This window comes from Catharus ustulatus, chromosome 1, assembly GCF_009819885.2.
Source record: "Catharus ustulatus isolate bCatUst1 chromosome 1, bCatUst1.pri.v2, whole genome shotgun sequence".
Classification (NCBI taxonomy): Eukaryota; Metazoa; Chordata; class Aves; order Passeriformes; family Turdidae; genus Catharus; species Catharus ustulatus.
In genome coordinates, this window is record NC_046221.1 from 67,559,530 (window position 1) to 67,583,965 (window position 24,436).

Genomic DNA, 24,436 nt, shown 5'->3' on the forward strand with positions numbered 1-24,436 from the left:
GGGGGACACGGGGCTACTGCAGATGTGATAATTCAGGTTGCTCACAGGTTGACTTGGCTGCTGGAGTGCCGAGGACTAGGTGCCATCTCCACATCTGCCCAGTTTAACTCTGCAAAGTTATGTTAACCTAAATGGAGAAAAAAAATTCAAAAGTAAAGCAAAGAAAAATTCTTTCTAGGGAAACAGCGTGTGGGTGAGGATCCGTAGTGATGCAGAGTCCCCACAGGTGCAAAGGAGAGCTGCCTTATTGCAAAAACCAGGCCTTTTTAAGGAGTCAGGCCTTTATCAGTTACATAGTTTTAAACCATAACAAACATAATTCAACCAACCACCATACACCACCATGTGAACATGCAAAGGTTACATATATAACTTGTTTTTCTACTCCTAAGTCAGCTAAGTGTCTTTCCCACAGTCCTTTTCTGCTTAGCCAAAGTAACAGGCCAGAACCATGGTTTTACAAGGCCTTCCTTCTGTAAGGGTTTCCTTATTGGTAACAATAGTGAACATAGCAGAATGTAATAATTTCATTGTCTAGTCCACAATTCTCAGTTTGAATGCATTACTGAATATTTCCCAAAACAGGGACCTTACATAGAACTTCATAAAGTGGCTGGTGCCTACTAAAATAAAAGTTATATATTGACTAAATAGGCATATAGCATCTCTTCAGCCATAACATATTTAGCCTGTTCCTGTAAGCCAGCTACTTTCCCAGGTTTTTTTATCATGCACAGACAAGCAATTAAGACAGATATTTCAAATTCTCATCCTGAGAACAACCCCTATCAGCAGGTTTGAATATCTGATGGAGAGCCTAAAAGCAATCTTCACATTTCAAAGAAAGGTAATATCCCTGTGGTTCTCTGACAAATAGATCTGGATTGTATTTCAGTTGTCAGAAGCCAAAGAGTATCCATCTTCTTCAGTTCAGTGCTAATAGTGCATGGAAAGCAAAACATGTTTTAACTTGCATCAAGCCTTTCAATGTCTCTGCTTTTTGTAATAAAGAAGTGTATGCTGTGAGATGGTGGCAGATAAAAAACAAGACCCCACCTCTTTACAGAGTATGAGAGCAGAGTGCTGGCTTCCAAGCCTAGCTCTTCTGAACACTGATGGATTATATTTCCAACATTGTCCCTGGTACATTTCCAGAAGTCTCATATAGGAAAGACTTCAAATTCCTTTTGTCTTTTCTTACACTTTCCTTCCTTCCTTCCTTCCTTCCTTCCTTCCTTCCTTCCTTCCTTCCTTCCTTCCTTCCTTCCTTCCTTCCTTCCTTCCTTCCTTCCTTCCTTCCTTCCTTCCTTCCTTCCTTCCTTCCTTCCTTCCTTCCTTCCTTCCTTCCTTCCTTCCTTCCTTCCTTCCTTCCTTCCTTCCTTCCTTCCTTCCTTCCTTCCTTCCTTCCTTCCTTCCTTCCTTCCTTCCTTCCTTCCTTCCTTCCTTCCTTCCTTCCTTCCTTCCTTCCTTCCTTCCTTCCTTCCTTCCTTCCTTCCTTCCTTCCTTCCTTCCTTCCTTCCTTCCTTCCTTCCTTCCTTCCTTCCTTCCTTCCTTCCTTCCTTCCTTCCTTCCTTCCTTCCTTCCTTCCTTCCTTCCTTCCTTCCTTCCTTCCTTCCTTCCTTCCTTCCTTCCTTCCTTCCTTCCTTCCTTCCTTCCTTCCTTCCTTCCTTCCTTCCTTCCTTCCTTCCTTCCTTCCTTCCTTCCTTCCTTCCTTCCTTCCTTCCTTCCTTCCTTCCTTCCTTCCTTCCTTCCTTCCTTCCTTCCTTCCTTCCTTCCTTCCTTCCTTCCTTCCTTCCTTCCTTCCTTCCTTCCTTCCTTCCTTCCTTCCCCTTCTCTTCCTATTTCCTAGGAACTGATAAAGAAGACAATATGTGGAAAAACATCTTTATTCTTACCCTCTGATTGGAAGCAGGATGTTTTGTAGTTTTTCTTTAAAAGAGTCAGTGGGGCAGTGATGTAACTAACAGTGCAGCACTCACAAGAGCTGCTCTGCTGTCACACCAGCTGATCTGTGCGCAGAGCAGGGCAGAGATTCACGGCTGTGGGAACGAGGTCTGCACAGACCTGTGTGAGGGCACCACAGTCCTCACCTGCTCCCAGGCCCACCTGGTGTCCTCCAGGTTGGCAGGAGAGTGGCTCTGGAGGCCCAGCATTGAGCCGAGACAGGGCAAAGGAGGGATGAGCAGGAGCTGGCATAGGGCAGTGCCAGTGATGCTGGAAGGTTTTCTGGAAAGGGAGTTTTTACAAAGGCATGTAGTCATAGGACAAGGGGCAATGGCTTAAATTTAGAGAAGGTGGGTTTAGATTCGACATTAGGAAGAAATTCTGCACTGGTAGAGTGGTGAGGCACTGGAACAGGTTGCCCAGAGAAGTTGTGGCTGTCCCCTCTCTGGAGGTGTTCAAGGCTGGGTTGGATGGGGCTTTGAGCATCCTGATGTTGTGGAAGGTTTCCCTGCCCATGACAGCGGTGTTGGAAGTACATGCTCTTTACGGTCCTTTCCAACCAAAGCCATTCTATGATTTTATGATTCTATGATTTTATGTGTTGCAAGCTTTGTACCTGCTCATGAAATCCCTCATATACCTTCAGTCTTCAACAAACCCAGCATTACTAATGTCCTAGAGCACAGCACCAAATATTGGGTCTTCAAAGGCAGCATGATTCCTGCCCACAAGAAATTCAACTTTATGTGCCTGGTCTGTTTACTGCCCTGCCTGGGCTTCTTTCAGGCCTCCAGAGACCCTGGACAAATGCTGTGGACTGAGCAACAGTAGCTAAAGCTTCCTAAGCCGCCTTAGCAAATTCGTGGATTTTGAACTATGTAAGTAGACCCATGGAAAAGGGGATTGTCATATTGAGGCTTTGCTGGGAAAAAAAGGGAGAACCGATGTCCCAGTGAAGCTGAAGCTTGATATTCCTAAGGGGAGTGAATACACAACAATCCAATGTGGGATGGGTGGTGGAGATACTGGCTGGGCATCCCGAGTGAGTTGGATGTGGTGGGAAGCACAGGTGGAGGAGCTGGAATCCCACCCCGTGCACGTCACTTTTCGGGGTTCAGGGCAGCTCCCCTCGTGCTCTGGGACATCTCCGTTCTGGAGGACCGTCCCTGGGGGAGACGGACCGCAGGGCGATGGACACGACCAGCTCACGCCAGACTGCCGCTGTGGCTCTCCCAGCTCTCCTGCGCCTTCCCTGGGGCGTGCGGCCGACGACTGTCCATCACCGCGACCCCTCTGAGGTTCTCCCGTGGGGGAAGAGGTGTGGGAAGGAGGGAAGTCTCCGGAGATGCCCCGATACCGACCCGCCGGGCGGACGGCAAAGCCGGCGGTGCCGCGAGCGCACCTGTGGGCGATGTCCGCGCCGCGCCCCACATGCCGGGCCGGGCGCTCCCGCCGCTCCCGGGGCGCGCCCCGCGGCGCCGGTGCCGGCGGCGGGGCGGTGCCGGGGCGGGCGGCCGCCAATGGTGCGGCGGGGGCGGTGCGGGCGGTGCAGGAACACCCGGGAGGTGACAGCGACGCGCCGCCCTCCCGGCGGCGAGCGGGCGCCGGCGAACATGGCAGAGGAGCGGCGCTGAGCCCGCGCCGCCGCCCGGGGAAGGGCGGTCGCCCCTGCGCGCCCCGCGTCCGCCGAAGGGAGCGCAGCGCCGGCGCCTCCGCGGGGCTGTGTGTGTGATGGTGGGGGCATGGCGGGGCAGCCGGCGGCCGCGGCGCTGCTGAGGCGGGGGGCGGCTGGTCCCGGCCCCGGCGGCGGCAGCAGAAGCAGCAGCGGTATCGAGCGGGGGCTGCCTCCCTCTCCCCGCTGAGAGAAGGAGGGAGCGCCTCGCCTCGCCTCGCCGTGCCAGCCGCCGCGCCGCCGCCATGCTGCCCGGGGTGGGGGTGTTCGGCACCGGGCTGACGGCGCGGGTGATCGTGCCGCTGCTGAAGGCGGAGGGCTTCGCCGTGAAGGCGCTGTGGGGCCGCACGCCCGAGGAGGCGGAGGAGCTGGCCAAGGAGATGAGCGTCCCCTTCTACACCAGCCGCATCGACGAGGTGCTGCTGCACCAGGACGTCGACCTGGTCTGCGTCAACCTGCCGCCGCCGCTCACCCGGCAGGTCGCCGTCAAGACCCTGGGTGAGTGCCCCGCCTCGGGCTCGGGATTCGCGCTCGTCTCGGGTTGAATGGAATTAGAGCTCACCGCTCAGCGCGGAGTTTTTCCTTCGCTTTACTCTTCAGCTCTCTTCCCCATTTCCCGTGTCTCCGGAGAGGGGCTGGCCGAGCCGCGGCCGCAGGCCGAGCACCGGCGGGGCGCAGGGGATGGCGCTGCGGCAGCTCGGTGTGACATCCCGTATCCCCGGGCCCCGCCGGTGTGGTCCCTCCGCACCGGGGACCCGCCCCTCCCTGATGCTCGGGCAAGCCTGGGCAGGGCCGGGCCTGACACCCGAGGGTGCCGGAGGAGGGAGCAGGTGTCGTCCATGTGGTGGTAAAAAGGAGAAAGTCGCGGTAAAAGGGAGGAAATAATCATCCCGCCCGCCGGTTCCCATCCGCGGCTGGCAGGGGAGCGGGGATCAGAGCATGGCGCCCGGCCTGGGGCACCCGCCGTGCTCGGGGGTGCGGGTGTCCGCTCTGCCCCCGGGACCCCAGCTGCGAGCCAGAGCCCTCTCCGGCCCCCTGGCAGGAAGCGGTGACAGCAGAGGAAACGCTGTTACAGCCAGGCTCAGCGAAGCTCACGTACAAAGGGAAGGAGGGACTGAAAAAGTAGGCATGCACTGTGGTGAGCCGCTCTGGATTCAGGCGTGCAAAAGCGGGCCGCATCTCGCTTTCCTCTGTGTGAGCACAAGTCTGGGCTTTACTCTTCCAGCTTCGGGATCTCTGGTCCTCGGACACCGGCTTTCCGATAGGTTTTAATGGAAGCACCTTCTGCAGTAAAGAAGTCTTAATTTGTTAATTTGTCCTCGCAAATGTAGGTGACAAAAGGTGAAAATGAGAGGAAAAAGCTGTGAGGTGTCGTCGCAGAGAGCGTGGAGGTTTATGAGCCGGGGTGGCTGGTTCGGCTCCGGGGCTACGGCTAAGGAGGCTGATTGCTATCGCTCTCGGCCTTATAAATGTGTGTGGCGTGTCCTAGTGTTAAATTGCTACTAGCATACTCATTAGAATTAGTCACCATTCAAATGCTGCTAATATCGCAGCCGGCTGGTGTTTTCAACCTTTAAAATTATGCAATTAAGGAAATTAAGTCAGTACCTAAAGAAAAAATCCTGCCTCAAGTACAATGTAGGCATTTGTCTAGAATCTTTCCTCAGTGTTGCTTTCTGTACTCGGAAATGCTTGTTCTTCGAGTCAGAACATTTGCTTTTCTTTTATAATACTTGACTTTTACCTGAAGATGCTACGCTTGCACCAGAAGCTTGACTTGCTTCCCAGAATGATATGTGAATGAATTTGTAATGTAGAATTACATATCCCACAAAACACATGTAAAGGACAGTGTAAGGTAACAGGGTTCCACACATTAATTTAGCGACAATTGTGTCAGTTTTCCTGTAACACTCTCTTCCTGCAGGTGTTGCTCATGGAAGTGTCCTGGCTTGTCTTGTGCTCTTAGAGGTAGAGTCCCATGAGGTTTCAGGCAGACACAAGGCATCTGTTAGAAGAACAAAATTTCTGAAATAGTAAAGAAACGCAATTGGTGGGCTTTTTCCTCAGAGGGTCAGACACATATCTAGCATAGTAAAGTAATAATGTTTTGTCCTTCTCTGAATATTTGCAGATTGAAGAAGGAAAAAAAAATGTCTCAAACATGAACTGAGTTTATGAATGGTTCTATGAATTGATGTAGCTGAGATATTAATGATAACTTGCTGATGCAATCTGCTAGCAACAGACTGGAGCAGGAAAAAAGGTGTTTTCTTCCTGTTTATTAAAACAGCACAATTCTTGGTTCCCTTTCACCTCTAGTTAAAGTGTTTCCTCCCTCTTCCCAGCAGTCATTACTTGTATGTTGTAGGGGCATCTGACAATTTTTTTATAGTGTTTTACTTAAAACATTATTACAGAAAGATATATTGGGCTACAAATAACTCCTCTCACAGTTAGCTCAGAGGTAAATTTTCTTAATTTTTTTAAAAAAATACAGACATTAGGTCTATAATGATGAAAGTTCTTGCATGTTCTTATAGGTGTGAACAGGGAGCTAGAGCAGCAGTTCCCAAACTGTTGAGAGCAGTCTCTCTCTGCTGGCAGCTCTGTCTCCTGGTCTTGCATGCTCTTCACAGTTTGGGAACTGCTGTGCCCTGGGGTAATTATTTTGCTTTAATCAATGAATTTTCTGGTTTGTGGGAGAGACTGTGGGAGGTTCAGAAGTCTCGGGTAAACATGGGCAGTGTTGTATAGACAGAGAAAGGCAAACGATGAAGAAACGTTTTACTCTTGAAATTTCACATGAAAAATATTATGTAGCAGCTAGTGTTAGGACATAGATGGGGATACCAGAGGTTTTACAGATGGAGATTTCAGGAGGTCTAAACATGATGTCCTGCATTGCAGTTGAAGAGGTTGAGAAATCATGAGTTGCTTATTAATAACATGCATGTCTGGTTTCTCTATTACCGAATGCATATCTGGCCTGGGAAGAGACAGGGACCAACTTTTCTTTGGTACCCATGTTTTATTTTAAATGGTCTTGTTTCCCAAAGCTGTGATCTTTCTCATTTGGTGAGGTTTCATTATTAAAAAGTAAAAGCCCAAGGAAGTAGTAGGTAGTGTTTCCATCCCTCATCTGGAGCTGAGCTTACACTGTGAATTTGCAGCACATTGAGTCCCTTATGGCCTGTTTCTGATGCAGACTCCAGGGGTGAAGGTGGGTTGAAACAGGTGTTCCCACAGCTGTGTTTAACTCCGGCCACTTGGCAGGAAGGACTCACTTGTTCTGTTTTCACTGATGCACCTGACATGTAGATGCTGCTTGAAATGTGTTTTTGGCACAGTGGCCCATCAACTGCTGTTGAAATAGAAATGTATGAATACATGCCCCAGCTGAGGAGGTCCTTAAATTGTGGCTTCCTGGCAGCTGTTGAGGAGAGAAATAAAGCTTCAATCTTGCCCTGATAGCTTTTCCTCTACATCTCTGCTGCCCATCTCCATTAGAAACAGATTCCTGAGCTGCATCTGAGTCCACGGTAGTTTTCGTAGAAGTAGGATCAAGTCTTTGGAACCAACTGAGAAATCAAGAGAGAACTGGAAACCAGGCTGCTTTGTACAGGGACCAAAAGCACAAATAAAACCCATGGTGTTTTATGTGAAATATGCTGATGGCCCCTGTCACTTGTAGATAAAAGGAATCAAATTCATTGTTTGCTTCTACAGAATGGGCCTGATTGACCCTTTCCCTTTCTTAGCCCTGGTCTGTACTGCTCACTTAAGAGCTATTTTTTTTTATTGCTTTGTATTCACTCCCTGAAGCATAATACAAAACCGATGTCCTGTCTGACTTGCCGCTTCACCCACAGAAAGATCAGTGGGTGAATATTAAGGTAAGCATTGGGAACAATCCCACTGTTGAATAGGGGGAGTTTCCCTTCTCTTTGAACTGAAACATTCAGTGTGTTTGCTAGAAGTTGTCCTCTTTTCCCCTGCCTGCATGCTTCAGCAGTACAGCTATATCCCAAGCCTGGTCAGACAGGGGAGATGTGTTTGCATAGAGGGATGAAATACATCACCTCTTGAGTGTCTGTTTGTGCCCAGCATCAGAAGAGCTCCTAGTACAGACAGTACGATATGAGCCTCCACCTAGTTCAAAACTGCCAGCACGTGACTTTTCCCAGTGTAATCCCTCCTCAGTCAATTAGATATGACATTCTTCACATCCTGACTGAAACACTTGTTTTGTGAGACAGAGTAGCTGCCACATCAGGTGAAGTGATTTACTGCATGTGGTTCTGAGAAGACCTTGGTGACAATTCATCTTGAAGGCAGAGATGTGCCTGGTCCTGTTGGTGTTTTCATTAGGCCAGCTTGGATAAAGAGAACTTATTCCTGAGTTCCACGTAAGTGTTTCTTGGGAGCAAATGTTTTGCTTTTGAGAAGACTCAAGTACCAGATGTTTAGCATATCCCTGGAGTTGTTATCCTTGATTCTATTTGCAGTTGTTTTGCTCGCTCTTTCATCCCAAGTTAAGGATAGGAACACTGAGCTGTGTGTTGAATATTTACTGCACGTGTTTGCAGCCATGTTTACGTAGTATTAGTTTTTAAAATATTTGTGTTGTAGTAGCGCATGGTAGGAGTCTGTTCTGCCTGGGGACTACACAGAGTATGACTTTCCCAGCCTTCCAGAAGCTGCTCCTCTTAAGGAGCACTCTAAAACTTTTTGTTGATTGGTGGCTCTTCTATACTTGATTGTGGTCATGAGGGAGCATCTTTATTTAGAGAGGAACATAAATAGTACTGCTCAGATCCTTACCTTCCCATATCTTCACAGGAAGCACTGGGACCACACCGGTGTGCAGTATAGGCCTGCTGTCCAAAATGTGTTTGTGAGAACTCATTGTTAAAGCACAATATTATTTCTGGATCTACCTCTGAGGTGGGAGGAACGTCAAGCTGCAGTGGAGTAGTTTACAGATCTGATGCAATCTCTAATTAATTTCTATGTTCCTCTGCACCCATACAATTCAGGGAGAAGTTAGGGTTGTAGCAGTGGATAAAACTCAGTCCAGAGTTTATAAAATAATGGGATTATTGGGGAAGAGATGCCCTATTAAGGGAAAACATTATCATGACTATTTATTATTAATAGCAATGTAATTTATTTCCTGTAATATTGAGTTTAAATTTGACCTAACAGCCGTGACTTTCAGCAGAACACGCTCATCTACTTGGAAGGCAGATGACTTTGCGGCATATTAAATGTGAATTATGGTCATCTTACTGTGAAAGAAGTCAGATGAAGTGCTGTCTGTCTTTAATCAGCAGGACTAGCAGAGGCTGAAAAGCCTTTTTTTTACATTTATTGGAAAGGCAGTCCAAAGAGCCTGCTGGCAATCGGCTGCATGTCATCTTTCTACTCGAGTGATGAAGGTGTACCACAAAAAATGGTATCTAACTCTTCCATTGACCTTTTCCTCTCAGTACAGCAGAGCTTTAATGCCAATATTATTCCTGTAAAATTCCTACAGAGATATTGGGCCTCTGAGACAATTAAGGTAAAGACCAGTGTTCAGGTTTAGAAACAAAACTAATAAAAATGATAATAAAAAACCAGAAAACTCCCCACCTCTTGTTTCCTTTCTGACCTTTGAATCAAAGACGTGTTTGTTTTTTTTCCCAATTGCTCTCTTCTGTGTGAAAGTAGCCATCAGTTCTGTTGTTACATTGGTAGGTGGGTTATGATCCCAGAATGGACTGGACTTGGAATACTGGGGCACTGAGCTCATACTGTGTTGGCATATCCAAATTTGCCCAGTCTAAAAAACAGCCAGTTGTGATGGAAGTGGTTGTTTTTAAACAGATATGAAGATCCTGCTGCCATCCTGTGTCCAGTCGGATCAATGTGTGTTGCTGCATTTCTTCCCTATTTAAACAGACTGCTTGGCCTTGGGGATCCCAAGATGCTGTCTCCAGACCTGTGGGCAGCTGAAGTGGGCTGGGCTGAATCTCCTCAGGATGGCTGTAGGTGTAGACTTGGCCCACTCAGCTGGAGGAAGACAGATGTGGTAAAGCAGAATCTCTCAAGCTTGGTGGGTTACCGTCTGCTGACAGATTTTACTCTGTAGGTGAGTTGGTTGAAACAATGGCAGCTCAAGCTGTCAGCAGCTCTGCTTCTCCCTGTGATTTAAATGGCAAAATGTGCCAGAGCACAGACACACTTCTTCCATCTGCTTGACTGCTGGGGGCTTGGACCTTTGACATTGTGAAGTGAAGAAAATGAGAGCAGTGCTGACCTCTGCCAGTGTTTGATTTGATCTGTCACGCTTTGTTAGGCAGAGCCTATAGTCAGGGATAATACTCTGAAGAGAAATCTTTCTTTTAGTATATGTCAGGGGTGCTGTTGTTTTGTTTTTTTGATTTTTTTTTGGGGGGGGTAAGTCTTTATGTAGGCAAGTCCTTATGAACCATTATCATTTCAGTGTGCTTTGAACGCTTATTGTTGTGCTATTCTGCTCTTACATTGTGTTAGCAATGGTGGCAAATGCAGTGTTTTTTAGTCCACACCAGGGCGGTTTGCAGCCCAGGTCCTCCCAGGGCATCCTTGTCAGTGGTAAATGACAAACCAGCATTAGCAGCACAATAATATCTTGATCTGGTGTTGCAAACAGGTAAGAGGTAAGTAGCTCACTGAGGCGTGACTTCTGGCATGGCTGAGGAAAACTGGACTAGTGTGAGTTAAGTAAAAAAGAGCTGGAAGTAGTAAAATATCTCCCATGAATGAAGTGGGCATTGGTGCTGAAGGTGTAGACATGCATGTCTAGCCCTGTGGCTGTGCTAGTGAGAATCTCTGGTTTTTGACTTGAAGACACAGTTCATATAATGACTATCACATAGATATCTTGTGCAGCTGGTTTTTTTTTTTTTGTTAAAATGGCACAGCTGTGCTGTTGCGCAAACAGGAAATATGGTGCGTAGCTGGATTCTATGAAAATGAGAGAAGGTATTGATAAAAGGTGTGTTTATACTGCTAGAGCTGTGCCTGGTTAAGTATTGTAATTATTTAACTTGTAGAGTAAATTATTGCACTCCGCTGACATAGGCAACATCAGAAGACAGATTTTATTATTGTATTTGTTGTTATTTTTTCTTACATTGCTTTTTGCCTTCATTCTTGACAGGCAGCGGTCACTGTGATGCCTGCTGTGGTAATTAGCTGTCTGATCCCTCTGACTTCTTGGTTTTAGGGACTTGAGTTGCTGAGTGTTTAGTGGGGTAGGTAAAAGGAAGGAATTGCAAGCTGCTTCTGTTGTTCCAGATTTTTAAATAATAAATGAAGAAAGAATATATAGATAAATGCAGAGAAGGGAAAATACGTTGGACTAATAAAATGACTAGATTTTCAAGCTTCCCATAGTTGCCTCTTTTCTCCCTTTTCTCTGTTTTTTTTTTTTTTTTTTTTTTTTTTTTTTTTTTTTCTTAAAGCCCTCTCATGCCTGAGACTGACAGTATATGACAGAGGTTTGCTGTATGCTGCTGACCTGGATGGTTGAGCACAACCCCTGATGGAGGCAGGGTAAAACCTCTGCAAGATACTAAATACATTGTTTTATCTGCTTCTGTTTGAAATCTAGGTAAATTGTGTTAGAGCATATTGCAGCATACTGTCGTTTTCTTCGTATGTGCAGTAGATTTTGCTCATGGTGCAACAGTGATGGCAGAGCACCAAGGATGAAAATGGAATTAAGTTTCCAAGATGGGTGTTTTTTACAGGCCACTGCAATGCAACAACCCCCTTCACTGTTAATATCTGTTTGGCGCACAGTACTTTTGAGTGGTAATGAATTGTTCTGGTTGCTTCAAACCACTGAAGCAGAAGTGTTTACCCTACTGCTTTTTGTTTATTATCCATGTAACAAACTCTGAGCACCTAAGGATGTGTTGTCAAAGTCACTGACTTCATTTGTAAGGTCAACATGCATGCAGGTAACAAAACCACATTCCTTAAAAAATAATTTTAGGTTTCAAGTCTTGATTTAAACAAATTTATTTATTAAAAAAATTTAACGTCCTCATTTAAACAAGTTATTATTCCTTGTGTAGGTTTCCTAAACCGATTTAAGGCCTGGTCTGCATGTAGATTTTGGTACCAGTATAATTATGACTGCAAGGGGTATGATTTCTTTAATGCAGTAATTGCTGTGTGGTCGTTAGAAGTCCAGCTGGTGTGACTTGGCATGAGCACTGTTCTGCCAGCACAATGGCACCTGTATGTGGTACAGGTTACTCCTGTTCCTGTGCAGGTCAATTGCATACGTCTTTTGAGTGTTCAGCTGGCACAGGTGTATCTGTTTTACAGGTATAGTCCAACTCTAGGTGTATGGGTATAGCTGTGCTCTGCATAAAGATGGGGCGTACATTCATTCAAGATGTTCATGGTTGTGGACACTGTGAGGAATTTGGTTTGGCTTTTGGGTCACTCTAAGTTTGGAGACCTTTGAACAAAAGTCTCCAAAAGGTCTCCAGACTTCTGTGCTTGTTCAGGAGCTGGCTATGCTAAAAATGGGGTGAGGAGGATGAACCTTGTTGCCCTGCACTGCTGGCTGTGGCCAGTTGTGTCAGACAAGGCTCATTCACCTGGCAAGTGTAACATAATTGTCCTTGGGCACTGTGGATGCCTGGGATAGATGCACTTCCAGATGGTGGAACTGGCATCCAGGATATCATAAACACCCCATCTTAGTACATAGGTATGACTTGCAGAGTAACAGGAGTTGTAGGGGATTGTGGAGGCTGAGAGTTTATCCCCTTTTCTCCTTTGGAAACAGTCTGTAGCATCCTTTGTTTTAGCATAGCCAGGGCTAATGATAAAAGTTTGGTTTTTTTCAGGCCTAACTCCCAAGTATGAGCATGGTGAAGAGCACAGAAAATGAGAACATGGTGTGAGGAACTTGCTTTGTAGTAATGTAAGTGTAAACATAGCGATTTAACACTGGGAGTAAAATTGCTTCTGTCATTTGCTACTGTGCTAGAGTTTATCTCGGGGTATAAACTGGTGCCTTCAATTCCATCACAGCAGCAGTCACAGCTTTAGTGAAGCAGATGGAAGTGAAAAAAAGGCAGCACCTTTGTTTTGCATTCTGATGTTTCCATGGCTTTTATCAGCAATAAAGACCCTTGTTTTGGCACTTCCTTGCAGTGAATGTTTGGCTGTCTTCAGCTATTCCAACTGGCAATTTTTTTGCCAGGAAATGCCCAGAAGGGAGGTCATGGTTGAATTAAATACTGTTTCTAGGGTACTGGGCTTCACATTGCTAATGAGAAGCCTTAATATAGAGAGCTTTTCAAAATCCAAATGAGTCAAGCAAGGAGAGAGAACTATAAAATAGTAATTATCCTCACTGTGCTGAAGTGTCTTGCTTAAAAATGTGAAACCAAGGGCTGGGCTGAGCACTCCAAATTTTTTCTCTTGGTGTCTGTACATATAATTTCACATAGGTATAAAAATGTAAAAACCCCCATTATAGTGAAAATATGTAAATTAAAAATTCCTGGAAGTCCCTCCCCTTCCTTCACTTCCTCAGCCCATAAAAGACAATGCAACTGTTAGTGTTTCATGTGGGGGGATAGGAAAGGGGAAAGAAAATAGCTGGGAGAACATCTGAAACAATTGCAGCTAAGCCTGTGTGCATCAAAATAAATTCCAGAAATGTACCTGAAAGTTACGTGTAAAAGCTTTGATACTGATCGGGCTTACTTCACTGTAAGTGCAATTAAAGCTCTACTGGATCAAGGGAAATAGTTTAAATTTATGATGACTTTATTGAAAAAACATTGTGGCCCAAAAGAAGAACCAACTGTGCCTCAGGGAGAGGGGCCTGGCCTTGCAGATCTGTGTCCCCTCAGCAAAGGCATCTCTGTCAATTTTGGAAATGATTGGTGGGAGTCTTGGGACACAGTTCTGCAAACCTTTGATTACAAATAGTCTTCTTGAAGACTGATTCCTTACAGAGAATATTTGTAAGGCATAGTAATTCATATAAGTAGGAATTTGCTTGCAAACTGCTTCTGTGCCAGTTCATCAAAAAAGTTGAAGATATAGCTGTGTCTGTGCAATTCTATAGCTCGATATAGTTGTGTTTCCATAGCATATTATGGCAGCATGTCTGCAGAAATGAAAAATAAGATGGAAAATATTTGGAAGAGAGATAGCCATAGCCTACAAAACTATCACTAAATGAGTGTGACAGAGCTTGCAGAACTCTTGTGACTTGCTGCTTGCCTTGAAGGAACTTGACAGTTTAGTGCTGGGAAAGATGCTTTGTGGTTAAACAGTACGAGATGCTTTGATAAAGACTTTCTTCTCAGGCAGAGTGCTAAGCAACACTCCCCGAGACTAGTTTGTGGATACAACGTTATCTGAATGCATGAGAAGGTGTCCTGAATTTTAAATTCTTGTTGCTGAAGAATTCTGTTTAAAAATCTGTGTCATGAGATGCTTATTTGCAGGGCTGACATCTTTGCTAAACTAGCCAAAGTATGGGTGGACATGGCCTGTGACTATTGGCATAGCTTGAGAGAGCCATGGACCTGAAATGTAATTCTGAATATAATTTTTACTTCAACGCATAGCCTTTAGGAAGAAATACTTCGGTGCATTGTATGCCTGAAATGAGGAAATTGTGTTCACAAGCCATCTTGCTTCTGTCTCATGAATGCTGTTCTGTCTGCTTGTGAGATTTGATGCTGTCTAGGAGACTTATTTATGCCTTTGATTATAGTGCTGTCTCTCAGCTTGTCATATAAATTTAATTGTGACGCTGCTGTGGTTGTTGTAGTTTGAAGTTACAGATTTGTTCATGTAGGTGAAGGTGATCCTTCACAAGGCCTGGTGAAGTGCACAGATATTTTGGCACCTGCTGAGACCACACCTGCTGCCATCTGTGTGCAGAGGGACCTGACCCTTTACATGTCAGGTGGGGATAAAGTTGTTCTACCACACCCTTGTTGTGTGTTTGAGACTTCTATTTGTTCTAAGCAAGAGTGGTATGATGAGAATTAAGCTTCAGAATTTCTGTCCTGAGCTTCCATTCTCTGTAACACAGGTTGTGTGTTTTAACTAGATTACACTTACCTGCCTTCCCGAAGGTGGTTTCATCTTTCAGGATGCCCAAAATTACAGACCTGGGATGAGGGAGCACAGGGAAATGAAGAGACTTGCTGAAGGTTGTGTGGGAAGCTGGTGGCAGGGGCAGAGTGAGGCCTCTGAGGTCTGCTCTTCTCTCTCGCTGTGAGACCTGCTGCAGCTGAACACGTTTTAATGGATGATAATCATGGGAAGCACATCTGAGCTGCTGGAGGAGGAGCTGTCGCTGTCACTCTGGTCGGGGCTTTTGCCTGTATGGTGGTGCAGAGACTTCCCAGAGTGGGAAGATAGAACTGGGAAGAGTACAGAGTAGCCTGGTTCACAGTGGAGAATAACCTCTACTGCTACTCTTGTTGATGTCCCTTTTTGATGTGTACAGGGCAGCTTGTGAAGGAATTGCAAGGGCTGTTTGAGGCACTGAATATTTTGTGTGTTATTAATGTCAGTAATCAGCTTTCCAGTGTTGGAGCTTATCTAACAGATGCTACCAAAAAAAAATAATCTTAATAAGACAGCTTACTATGAGCAGTGATGGCTCAGCAACTGGGAGACTTGTGTATTTATTTTTAATGAAGTATGGGATTTCTCTTTAGTATTTGTTAATGGCCCTCTGCACATTGGGAAACCCCTTTCTTTAGCAAACAGGCAGGGCCTTTTTGGGCTGGCTGGAGCTACTGCTGTTTTGGAAGATAGACAGTAGCATACACATAATGTTGCTTGCAGATACTACCTTGAGCATCAGCTCAAGCTGATGTGAGCAAGTTCAAATTTGCAGCTGCTGTTAGGAGTGTTTGAATGAAGTATCAAAAGAGGTCTGTAATTTCATGTCTGGGCATTTTTTTCAGCCTGTGAAGTGCTTATGTACGGCCTCTTGCATTGTGCAGAATCATCTGATGGCGCTGGGTGAGTAGGGTGCTGGTAGTTGCTAGAACTGCATGTACCATTCCCTGTGTTTACAGGGAATTTGCACTAGGTGGAATTGCTCTGTACAGAGCCATGAATTATGTGTTTCAAGGTAGATACAAGTGTTAGTGCTTTTCACCAGGGTGGTAAATAAGTAGACGTTAGAAAACATTTCTTTTCTTTGGTGCCTGACAGAAAATTGTGGGATGATGCTCTACCTGCTAAATCAGGCTTTGGTAATTTAAGGCTTTATTGAAGAGTCTTAAATGTAATGCAACAAGTGAGTTATTAATTTGCCTTGTGAGTTCTTTGGTTTAATGACAAAGGACTGAATTTTGAGGCTTTTGCTTACTTTGGGGAGGAATTACTTTTACATTTCCTTATTGAAAAGGCTGCATCAAAGAATTAACAGCAGAGAAATACAGAAAAGTGGTTTTTTACTCCTAGAGAATATTAGTTTTACTTGCACTGCAGTCCTGGACCTGGATGATGAATACATCTAGGTCTTTATAACTGTCTTTCTGGTCTTAGTACATTAGCCTGCATTCCATATGGATTATGTGGTGCTTGTAGCTAGGAAGTCTGTAGGAAACAAGCAGATCATAGGGATTATATTCTCATGATTGTAATGAGATGTATTCTTCATCTGTGTATCAAAAATCTCTACAACAAACTTCAGATGGCATTAGGCTTGTGAAATTGCTGCAACTGTTGATGCAGGAAAAAAATGTGTGTCACATTCTTCCAGTCCTGCCACCAAATAAAATATAATAATTTAGTATTGTTCACAGAATATGTATCTGTCGCAATAAGATCACCTTGCCAGTCTACTTTTTTCTCATTATCTGTTCTTTTATTCTCAGGCTGGTCTGGCACCGTGAAACCTGTCAAGGCCTGAAACTAGTTTTAGGGAAATTAGTGTGGGTAATTCTGCTGCTTTAATTTTCTGGTAGCAAACAGTGGGGATAGTTTCTTGGATTGGAAAGAAAAAATTAAAGAAGTCAGAAAATTAGCCTCAGACTGAGACAAACTCTTTAACTCTGGTGGAAGAGTTGTGTAGTATGAGCCCCTGTTCTGATTTAACACAGCTGTACTGTCCCAGTCTCTAAACTTGTAATTTTAAGCCTGTGAGAGATGAACTGATGTGGACAATAGTTAGGATATTAATTAAAATGCTGTGGATGTGGGGAACATCAAGCCTTATGTGCTTTAAATAGAGAAACTGGCAAATATACCATTCAAAATATCTTGAATTTTCAATCTTGGATCTTGTTTCTTCTTTTGGATGCTCAGGTAACTCTAAATTACTTCACATGGCACAAGATGGTGAAAATTCAGGTATTCATGATCAAATGTTCATTTTGGTAGGATTAAAGTGATTTAAACTAGTCTGTTGCTTTTCAGACATGGAAACCAGAAAAAAAAAGGCCTGTGTGGAAAAATCTGGGATTTACCTCTACATTTCCCTAGGAGAATTTAATTTTTTTTTTTCATGTTAGTATCTCCCTGTGCTCACATAACTCAAATTCTTTCCCACAAAAATATGGGTGCAGTCATTCTTTATTCCTCCTTGGGATTAGAGTTGGAGCAGGTGAAGAACACTGAGCAGCTGGGGATGAGGCTCTTGTGTATCTCTGCTTCTCAGTTTTGCAGATCCTATAACCTTTAGCACATCTGTGCATTCCTTTTTTCCTGTTCTTATTCCATCTCACATTAGAGGTTTTGCAATGATGGGAAAACTCACGTCTATTGGTGGCTGCAGGTGTTGGAGCCCATTTATTTGAGACATGTCAACAGCAGTGAGGGATCACAGGCAGATTAAGCTTGCAGAGCTCTTATTCTGGATTGCCTTAGTACAGCAGTGGGTGTTTTGGGTTTAAGTGTGGGAAGGAGGTTATTCACCTGGGCAGGGTCTGTCTTCCAGGCAGCTCATCCCTCTCTCCATTTGTGTAAAGCAGTGGAATGTATGCAGTTGTCCTCTAGGCAGTGAGTTTGTTAGGCATCAGTGCAGAGGTATCTTTCACTTGGTGGGAGGCTAACTGTGAAAGCTCAAGCAGAATTGCATTCAAGGTCAAGTGTTAAAAGATTCACAGCCCTGAAAATTTCACTGTCTCTGAAATTTTTTGCCATTCAAAATCTTCCAGATTTTGCCCCTGAGAGCTTGATCAGTATTAGGAGCGTGTCAGGCGTGACCCTAATGGAACTTGCACATGCATGAAACCCAAAGACTTTAAAGCCTTCTGATCAGCTATTGGCAAAAAGTCATCTGTTTGAAGTTGCTTTCTGTTTAGCAGTTGTTGTTTTGTCCAAAATTCCAAAGAAACTGGTCTTGTACAGAAAGCAGCATTAAAAGGGATGGAAAGCCAAACCCAGTTGCTTGCATTGTCTCGGCATTTCCGTGAGATTGAAAGAAGTGACCAGACCAAGTTGTTTTACTTTACAAACAAATACTTTTTTTTCCCTAGTGCAAAGCTTGTTTTATGGCTGATGCCTTTTTGCTAGGTTTTATCTCAGAGGAGTAAAAGGCTGCAAATACTAGAAGTGGGATAAAGAGAATGGAATTTGTGATGGAAATGTGCAGTGGGCCATAACTGTGCCATGTTGCCACTGCTATCTGTACAGCACCTAATTTTAGTCAGATCAGAGAATATTGTATTTCTCTCTGCATGGCTGACTTTCTTACATTTGGTGGCCTGTGTTTGGCTTTGTTACCTTTTTTTGGAAACAGTGCCAAGAAAAGGCACTTATGAGGGGTGGGGAGTAGCATGGGCTGTTTAGATTCAAGTCCTGCATTAGGAGTAGAAACCACCTAAGTCTTCCTTCTGACACTCATTGCAGGTTCCCTGAATGTCATAGCAATGTGGTAAGTCATGGCTAGCCTTGTGGGAAGCTGTGAAAAGGCTTAGCAGTGTTCTTTAGCATTTCTTGTCTTTGAAAGCTTGAAAACTTCAGATAACATTTGCCTGGAAGAAGAGGATGTGTTTCAGTCAAATGATAAGAGGGGTGAGGCTGCTCTCAGGACTGAGTGAGGAACCTCCCATGTTAGAAACGGGAAAAATAGATGAAAATGGAAAGGCACCCTGTCATGCTGACAAGTTTGGCCTGAGGAAACCAGCTGAATAAAGGCTGGCAGGGGAGGGGATGGGATGGTGTTGGAGCAGGAGAGAATAAGTGTCAATGCAGCAGGCTGTGCTGGGAGGAGGCTTGCAAAAAATGGAAGCAGAAGGAGGGTGTAGGTTTTGTTACTTTCAAATTCCCTTGTCTGCCCTCCCTCTTACTTGGAGTTGTGTTCCCTGTCTCCCTCCTACTACCAGGCTATGAGCGGCTTGCCTGGAAAGGGCTGTGCACCTGTTGGCCCTAGGATGTGCTGCACGGGCTAATGTGGTGGTGGTTGTCCACTGGCAGTGAGATGCAATGGGGAGAAGAGGGCTGGGGCAGCACCTGAAGTGAGGTTTGCATTACTTTGGGAAAGAGTAAACTGAGAGGGAGGAAGGCATCCTTGACTTCAATGAGAACTGTCACACATCTCCAACACAAAGGTGCAGTGAATTAATGAACCTTCCCTGGAAGTGAAAATGCTAGCTGTATTACCTTTACCGTCGTTTCTTCAAGCTGTCTTGAACTTTCCAGAGAAAGACTGTAAAGGCTCTCTCCCTGTGGAGATGAACTTCAAAGATCAAGACTCCTGAGTGGAGAAATAAAGCCACCTGTCTGGAACTGCAAACTCCCCACTAAGGTACTAAGAACTATTCTGGTCAGGCAGAAAATGCTTTGGGCACCACGCGCAGCAGGTTACTGATAACATTGCTGTGATGGTGAAGTGTGGAAAGTTAGCTTTCCTTTAGAAGATTAGAAATGCAGAGAGAAGTCAGGCACAATTAGAAATTCTTGTTTATGAAACAGAGGTGATGAATAGGTGTTTCAGCATCATTAAGCCATGAGAGTTTTGATAAGAGCTTGTTGAGTAACTCCAGAAGTTTTTGCCAAACAGAGTAAGGTCTGTTTGAAGTGACCTGGCATGTGTCTGTGTGTGCTACAGCTTCCCATACTTTCAGGTATATGAGCTGTCTTCCCAAAATGGTTGCTGAAATGTGCTGTAGGCAGATGACCAGTGTCACCTAGCCTGAACTCCACCTGTGTAGAAAATGGGTAAAAATTTGTAAAAATTTGAACTTGAGGGCCTGTAAATATATATATATTTGCCTGGTCTGTGCCTGATTTGGCAGTGGTTCCCATGCAGTGTGCAGCAAGCATTACAGTCAGGTGGGCTCAAACTTACTTGCTGTGTTTGAATAGAGTTAAATGTCCCAATGATGTTATTAACAGCATACCTGCAACCTTCATTGAGTCACCTTCGTAGTGCATGCAGTACTTGCCTGTACTCCAGGCAGCTCCAGCCAGTGGTTTGTAAGCAAGAAATTGCTTGTGGGTGTCTTCAGACTGATCTGTGGTTCGGTCATGCCCAGTGTAGAGGGAGAGCAAGCTAAGTGTTGTCCATTTCTCACTGGGTTCACAGCCTGCAGTGGCACATTTTTAAACACTGAGCTTGGAAGGGGGAGCTAAGAGAACTGTGACTTGCTTGACTCAGCCCATGAACAACTCAGCCTTTTCCTAACATGGGTATGTCTACAGTGTGCATGACTTTGTATAGCTGAGCTGTGTTTTTCTCCTCCTGGCTCCTTTTTATGCGAGTTTTTCTCGTGTGAAATATTTTTGATTAGATGAGGTTTACAAGGAGGAGTTGACATTATATTTCAAGGTTTGGTTCTGCTATTGCATTGGCATACTGACATCATATCCCCTGGGGTCAAACCTCTGGGATGAGAGCCAGTATTTTAAAAGATTTTTTTGCAGGGTGGAGGAATATCTTGTAATTTCACCTCCTATCTATTCGACCTCTCCCGCTTACACTGCTTATTCATTATTTCAGATTGCACCTCTACAAGTAAGAAAAAGACTGTGTTAGCCCTTATTGTAATAATTCATGCTTAACCATCTGCTTAGGAGGCATTGATGATACTGCATGCAGCTTGATCTCCTCCTGACTCATTTCTGAATTGCTGGTACATCCCTGTATGCTGTTAAGCTATCTTTGAAGCTCACTGTGTCACAGCAGCATACATGGGGGTAAATCTACTGCAGTCAGCCGAGTGGTACCAGCGTGAAACTGGAGTGACCAGAAAATCATGTCTCCTTTCTTCTGGATTATGTACAGCAGAGATGGGTGAAAGCTTCAAGTGAGCTGAGAAAATTTTGAAAGCAGCTTTTTGATTTCCCTACCAAAGAGTCTGGCCAAGTATGCTGAAAGTAATTCCAGAGACCACAGGCTGATTTGAAGTGGGTCCCTGGAGTTGCATAAACAGACCATGCATTATTCATGAGCTAACTGAGCCTTTGCCCTCCTCCAGTGGACTGGGACAAGCAGAAATGCGCTTGCTTCCTTCACCTGTTTGACTGGCCCTCTGGGAAGGCCCTTTGGAGAGCAGAGGAGCTGCTGATACAATTAGGCTGGTTTGCACTGTGACATAGGAGCAGTTCTGGGAAGCCCATATGAATTCACTTACAACTTGTTAGTGCTGTGTTTGTCAGACAACTGTCAATGGGGATCAGAAGTTGGGGTTCACAAAAAGGGTGCAGGAGGGAAAGACTGCCTGGGTACCAGTGAATCTGTGTGCTAGACCCATGGGCTCAAGCACATGTCATCCTTGTTCCTCCTGCACTCATTTGCAGAAAACACAAATAACAGTAATTTTAATTAGAAGCTGTTGAATGTGACCTCCTTCAGTGTATTTCGGAATAATAGTCTTGTAGAAAGCATACCTCACCCAGCAGGAATTCAGCAAATCCAATAACAGGCTTATGATGCTGGATCTGGCATGAGAGGTTTCAGCTCAGCTGACCATAAACTGACTGGAGAACAGAAGAGGCTGCCCTTGTTTGTACCCATAGCTATGATGTTCATGTGGGATGTGTTTGTGGGAGAACTGGGTGTTGTGTGTGATTTCTCCTTGAAACATCTTGTCACAGGGAAGCTAAGTAGACATAGAAGCATGGACTTGGAACAGTTAAGTGGCTGCAGAAAAAGGAATCTGGTTGGTGGCTATTACACTTTCCTTCATGCTCTGTTTGTCAGTCTTGCAAGTTCCACATCTGACTACTACCTTATTAGCTTATCGCCTCTCTGATTTTTTTTCTAGCAACAATGCTAAATGCTCCCTCCCATCTTCCACTGCTTACTTTGCCATTTAAGCTCTGAACTACAACAGTTGTAACGTTAATGTGCCATGAGCAAAACCTACTAAAATGCTGTGATCTGACAGGGAGCAGATGACTGTTGTCACTTGAATGTATTCTACCAAGTTTTCTTTATTGTTACGTATGTAGTGGTGGATATTTTAGCTGGTACAGATGTGCAATAACGTTCTTAGTCCCAGGACTGCACTCTCTTATAATAGTCACAGTTCATTGCAAAAAAAAAAAAGGTGCTCAGAGAGAGGGCTAGCACAATCATGCCATTCTATAATGATACTGGAAGAACAGGTCATATTATGTCTTTGGAGTAACCTGTTGTGGATTTGTCATGAAAACAAGCCCTTGGGTTTGGGTTTGTCTCTGACAGACCAGCTCTCTTACTGTGTCACATGTTCATAGCCATTTGAGACAGGCAAAACTGTTGAGGTCACCTAACCAATCTCCTGGACAGAGAAGAGTTCTCTCTACAGCATATTTTTGTGGTCTATCTAATCTTAAATATTTTCCTTGATGGGGATTCCATCACGATAATCTCTCTGCTGAAAGAGGTACTTTGTAGTCAGACTATTCCATACTGTTCTTTATTACAGTAAATTCACGAATACAAGCCGCACTGAGTATAAGCCGCATCTCTGGGTGTTGGCAAATATTTCAGTTTTTGTCCATAAATAAACCACACCTGAATATAAGCCGCTCTGTCATTCGCAGCAAGGACCCGCATGCAACAAAGTTGCCAAATACTAACAGAACTGCGGCATGGCGGGGGGTTTACTGGCTCAACTAAGGCTGTGCAGGCTCGGCCCGCTCGGGGCTGCTGACGGGGCCAGGTGGCCCAGCCCGGCGCTGCCACTCGGGGCCGGCCGCCGCCTCTGGGTTCGCTCGCCCCGGCCCCGCTCCCGCCGCGGCGCCGACCGGGCACGGAGAGAGCACCCCGCTCACGCCGCGGCGCTGACCGGGCACAGAGCACCCCCTGCTCCCGCCACGGCGGCGGAGGGCGGGGGCAGAGCACCCCCCGTCCTCCCCGAGCCACGGCAATGGCGGCGCAGGGCCCCCGTCGGCTTCCCGGGCCGCGGCAATGGCGGCGCGGGGTCCCCCCATCTCTTCCCTGGGCTGCGGCAGAGGAGGGAAGAAGAGAGCTCTCCCGCCTCTCTCCCCGCCCCCGTGCTGCCTGCAGGGAGCCAGGGCAACACAGTAACACTGTAACAATTGCGAAATGCCGGCTTTTACTGGCAGGTGCTTGGCTCGGCGCCCTGGCTGGCACGTCTGGGGTTGTAAATGTCAGAAAATTATTCACATATTAGCCGCCCCCGACTATTAGCCGCACTTCCGGGTTTCCACCAAAATTTTTGTCAAATTGCTGCGGCTTGTATTCGTGAAATTACTGTAATTTAAACACATTATTTCCAGGTAACTGCAGTTTTTAATATCTCAGTGAGTTCTCTTTAATCTTTGTTGTTCCGTTCTTTGAATTCACATATACCTGTACTTCTACATTGATGTCATATTGTCTGTTGTTGTGATTGATGAAATTACCTCAGTTTACTAATGCCTCACATAATCTGCTGAACTGCATTCAGATGCCATTAAAATGGGTTGGGGGTTAGACCACTGTAACAGAAAAGGTTGGAGCTGAATAATCTCCCAGATCAGTTTCCAACTGAAACCATATCCCAGTGGTGTAGTAAAAAGCAAAAATAATGCTGTGGTCACAGTCCATCTTCTGTTGTGTGGTCAGATGACCCATGACAGCATCTGAACCATTTAAGGCCTGCAAAATCAATGCTGAATATGTAAGCAGCCACTACTGTAAAGCTGTCTGGATCAGAGAAGCATGCCCAAGGAAATTGTGTTTTCCCGACCTTTGGTAATGGCTGTTACCAAACAAGGGGTTATGTTTTTCCTCCATACCCCTGCAGGTGGTCTGCAGGATGTGGTTGATGTGCTTTCACACTGCTCTGCTTTGCTCTCAGTGAAGGCAGGCTGCACAAGGGTGCTGGATCTGACGTGCCTGTCCATCACGGCTGTGTCGGGTAGGTAGACAGTGACTGTGATTTTCCTTTTTCAGCTCTTCAGTGAGCAGCTCAGTCTATTCTTTGCATGCCTGCCAGCAGCTCTTGCCATTCAAGTGGGTGATGTTCTAGCAGTATTTCAGAGCTGGCAGAAAAGGGTGATGATCAGATGCAGCCAGTTAAAAAATCTAAGCATATGCTTTACAGGAACATTTGTTCTGTATGCCTGAGCTGAAGATGGAATTTTACAGCGTCAAGGCAGAGCAGTCTCACAGGGGAAGTAGTGGCCTTTTGGGCAGCTTACTTAAATATTAGATGTGCTGAGATGACATGACAGCTTTGCATTAAGGAGGTTGAGGATTTTGCTGCATCAGGAAACCTGGAGGTGGACACAGCCTGCTGAGCACAGAGGTCTTGTTAGTGAACATGCTGTGGGTGTTACAGAAGCGTAGCTAGAGTAGATGGGATCATGTTAAACGTTAGTATGCTAGTATTAGACTCT

General features: G+C 45.3%; 1 protein-coding gene across 1 annotated transcript in view; it reads left to right on the forward strand.

The window, feature by feature from the left end:
- The first annotated feature begins 3,744 nt into the window (after nt 1-3,744).
- GFOD1 (glucose-fructose oxidoreductase domain containing 1) overlaps nt 3,745-24,436 on the forward strand; it is a 70,812-nt gene continuing 50,120 nt past the window's right edge. The window contains exon 1 of the mRNA XM_033064933.2: nt 3,745-4,114. Within this exon, the coding sequence (XP_032920824.1) occupies nt 3,862-4,114 (253 nt within the window). The 5' untranslated portion in view covers nt 3,745-3,861. The remainder of the gene's footprint in view (nt 4,115-24,436) is intronic.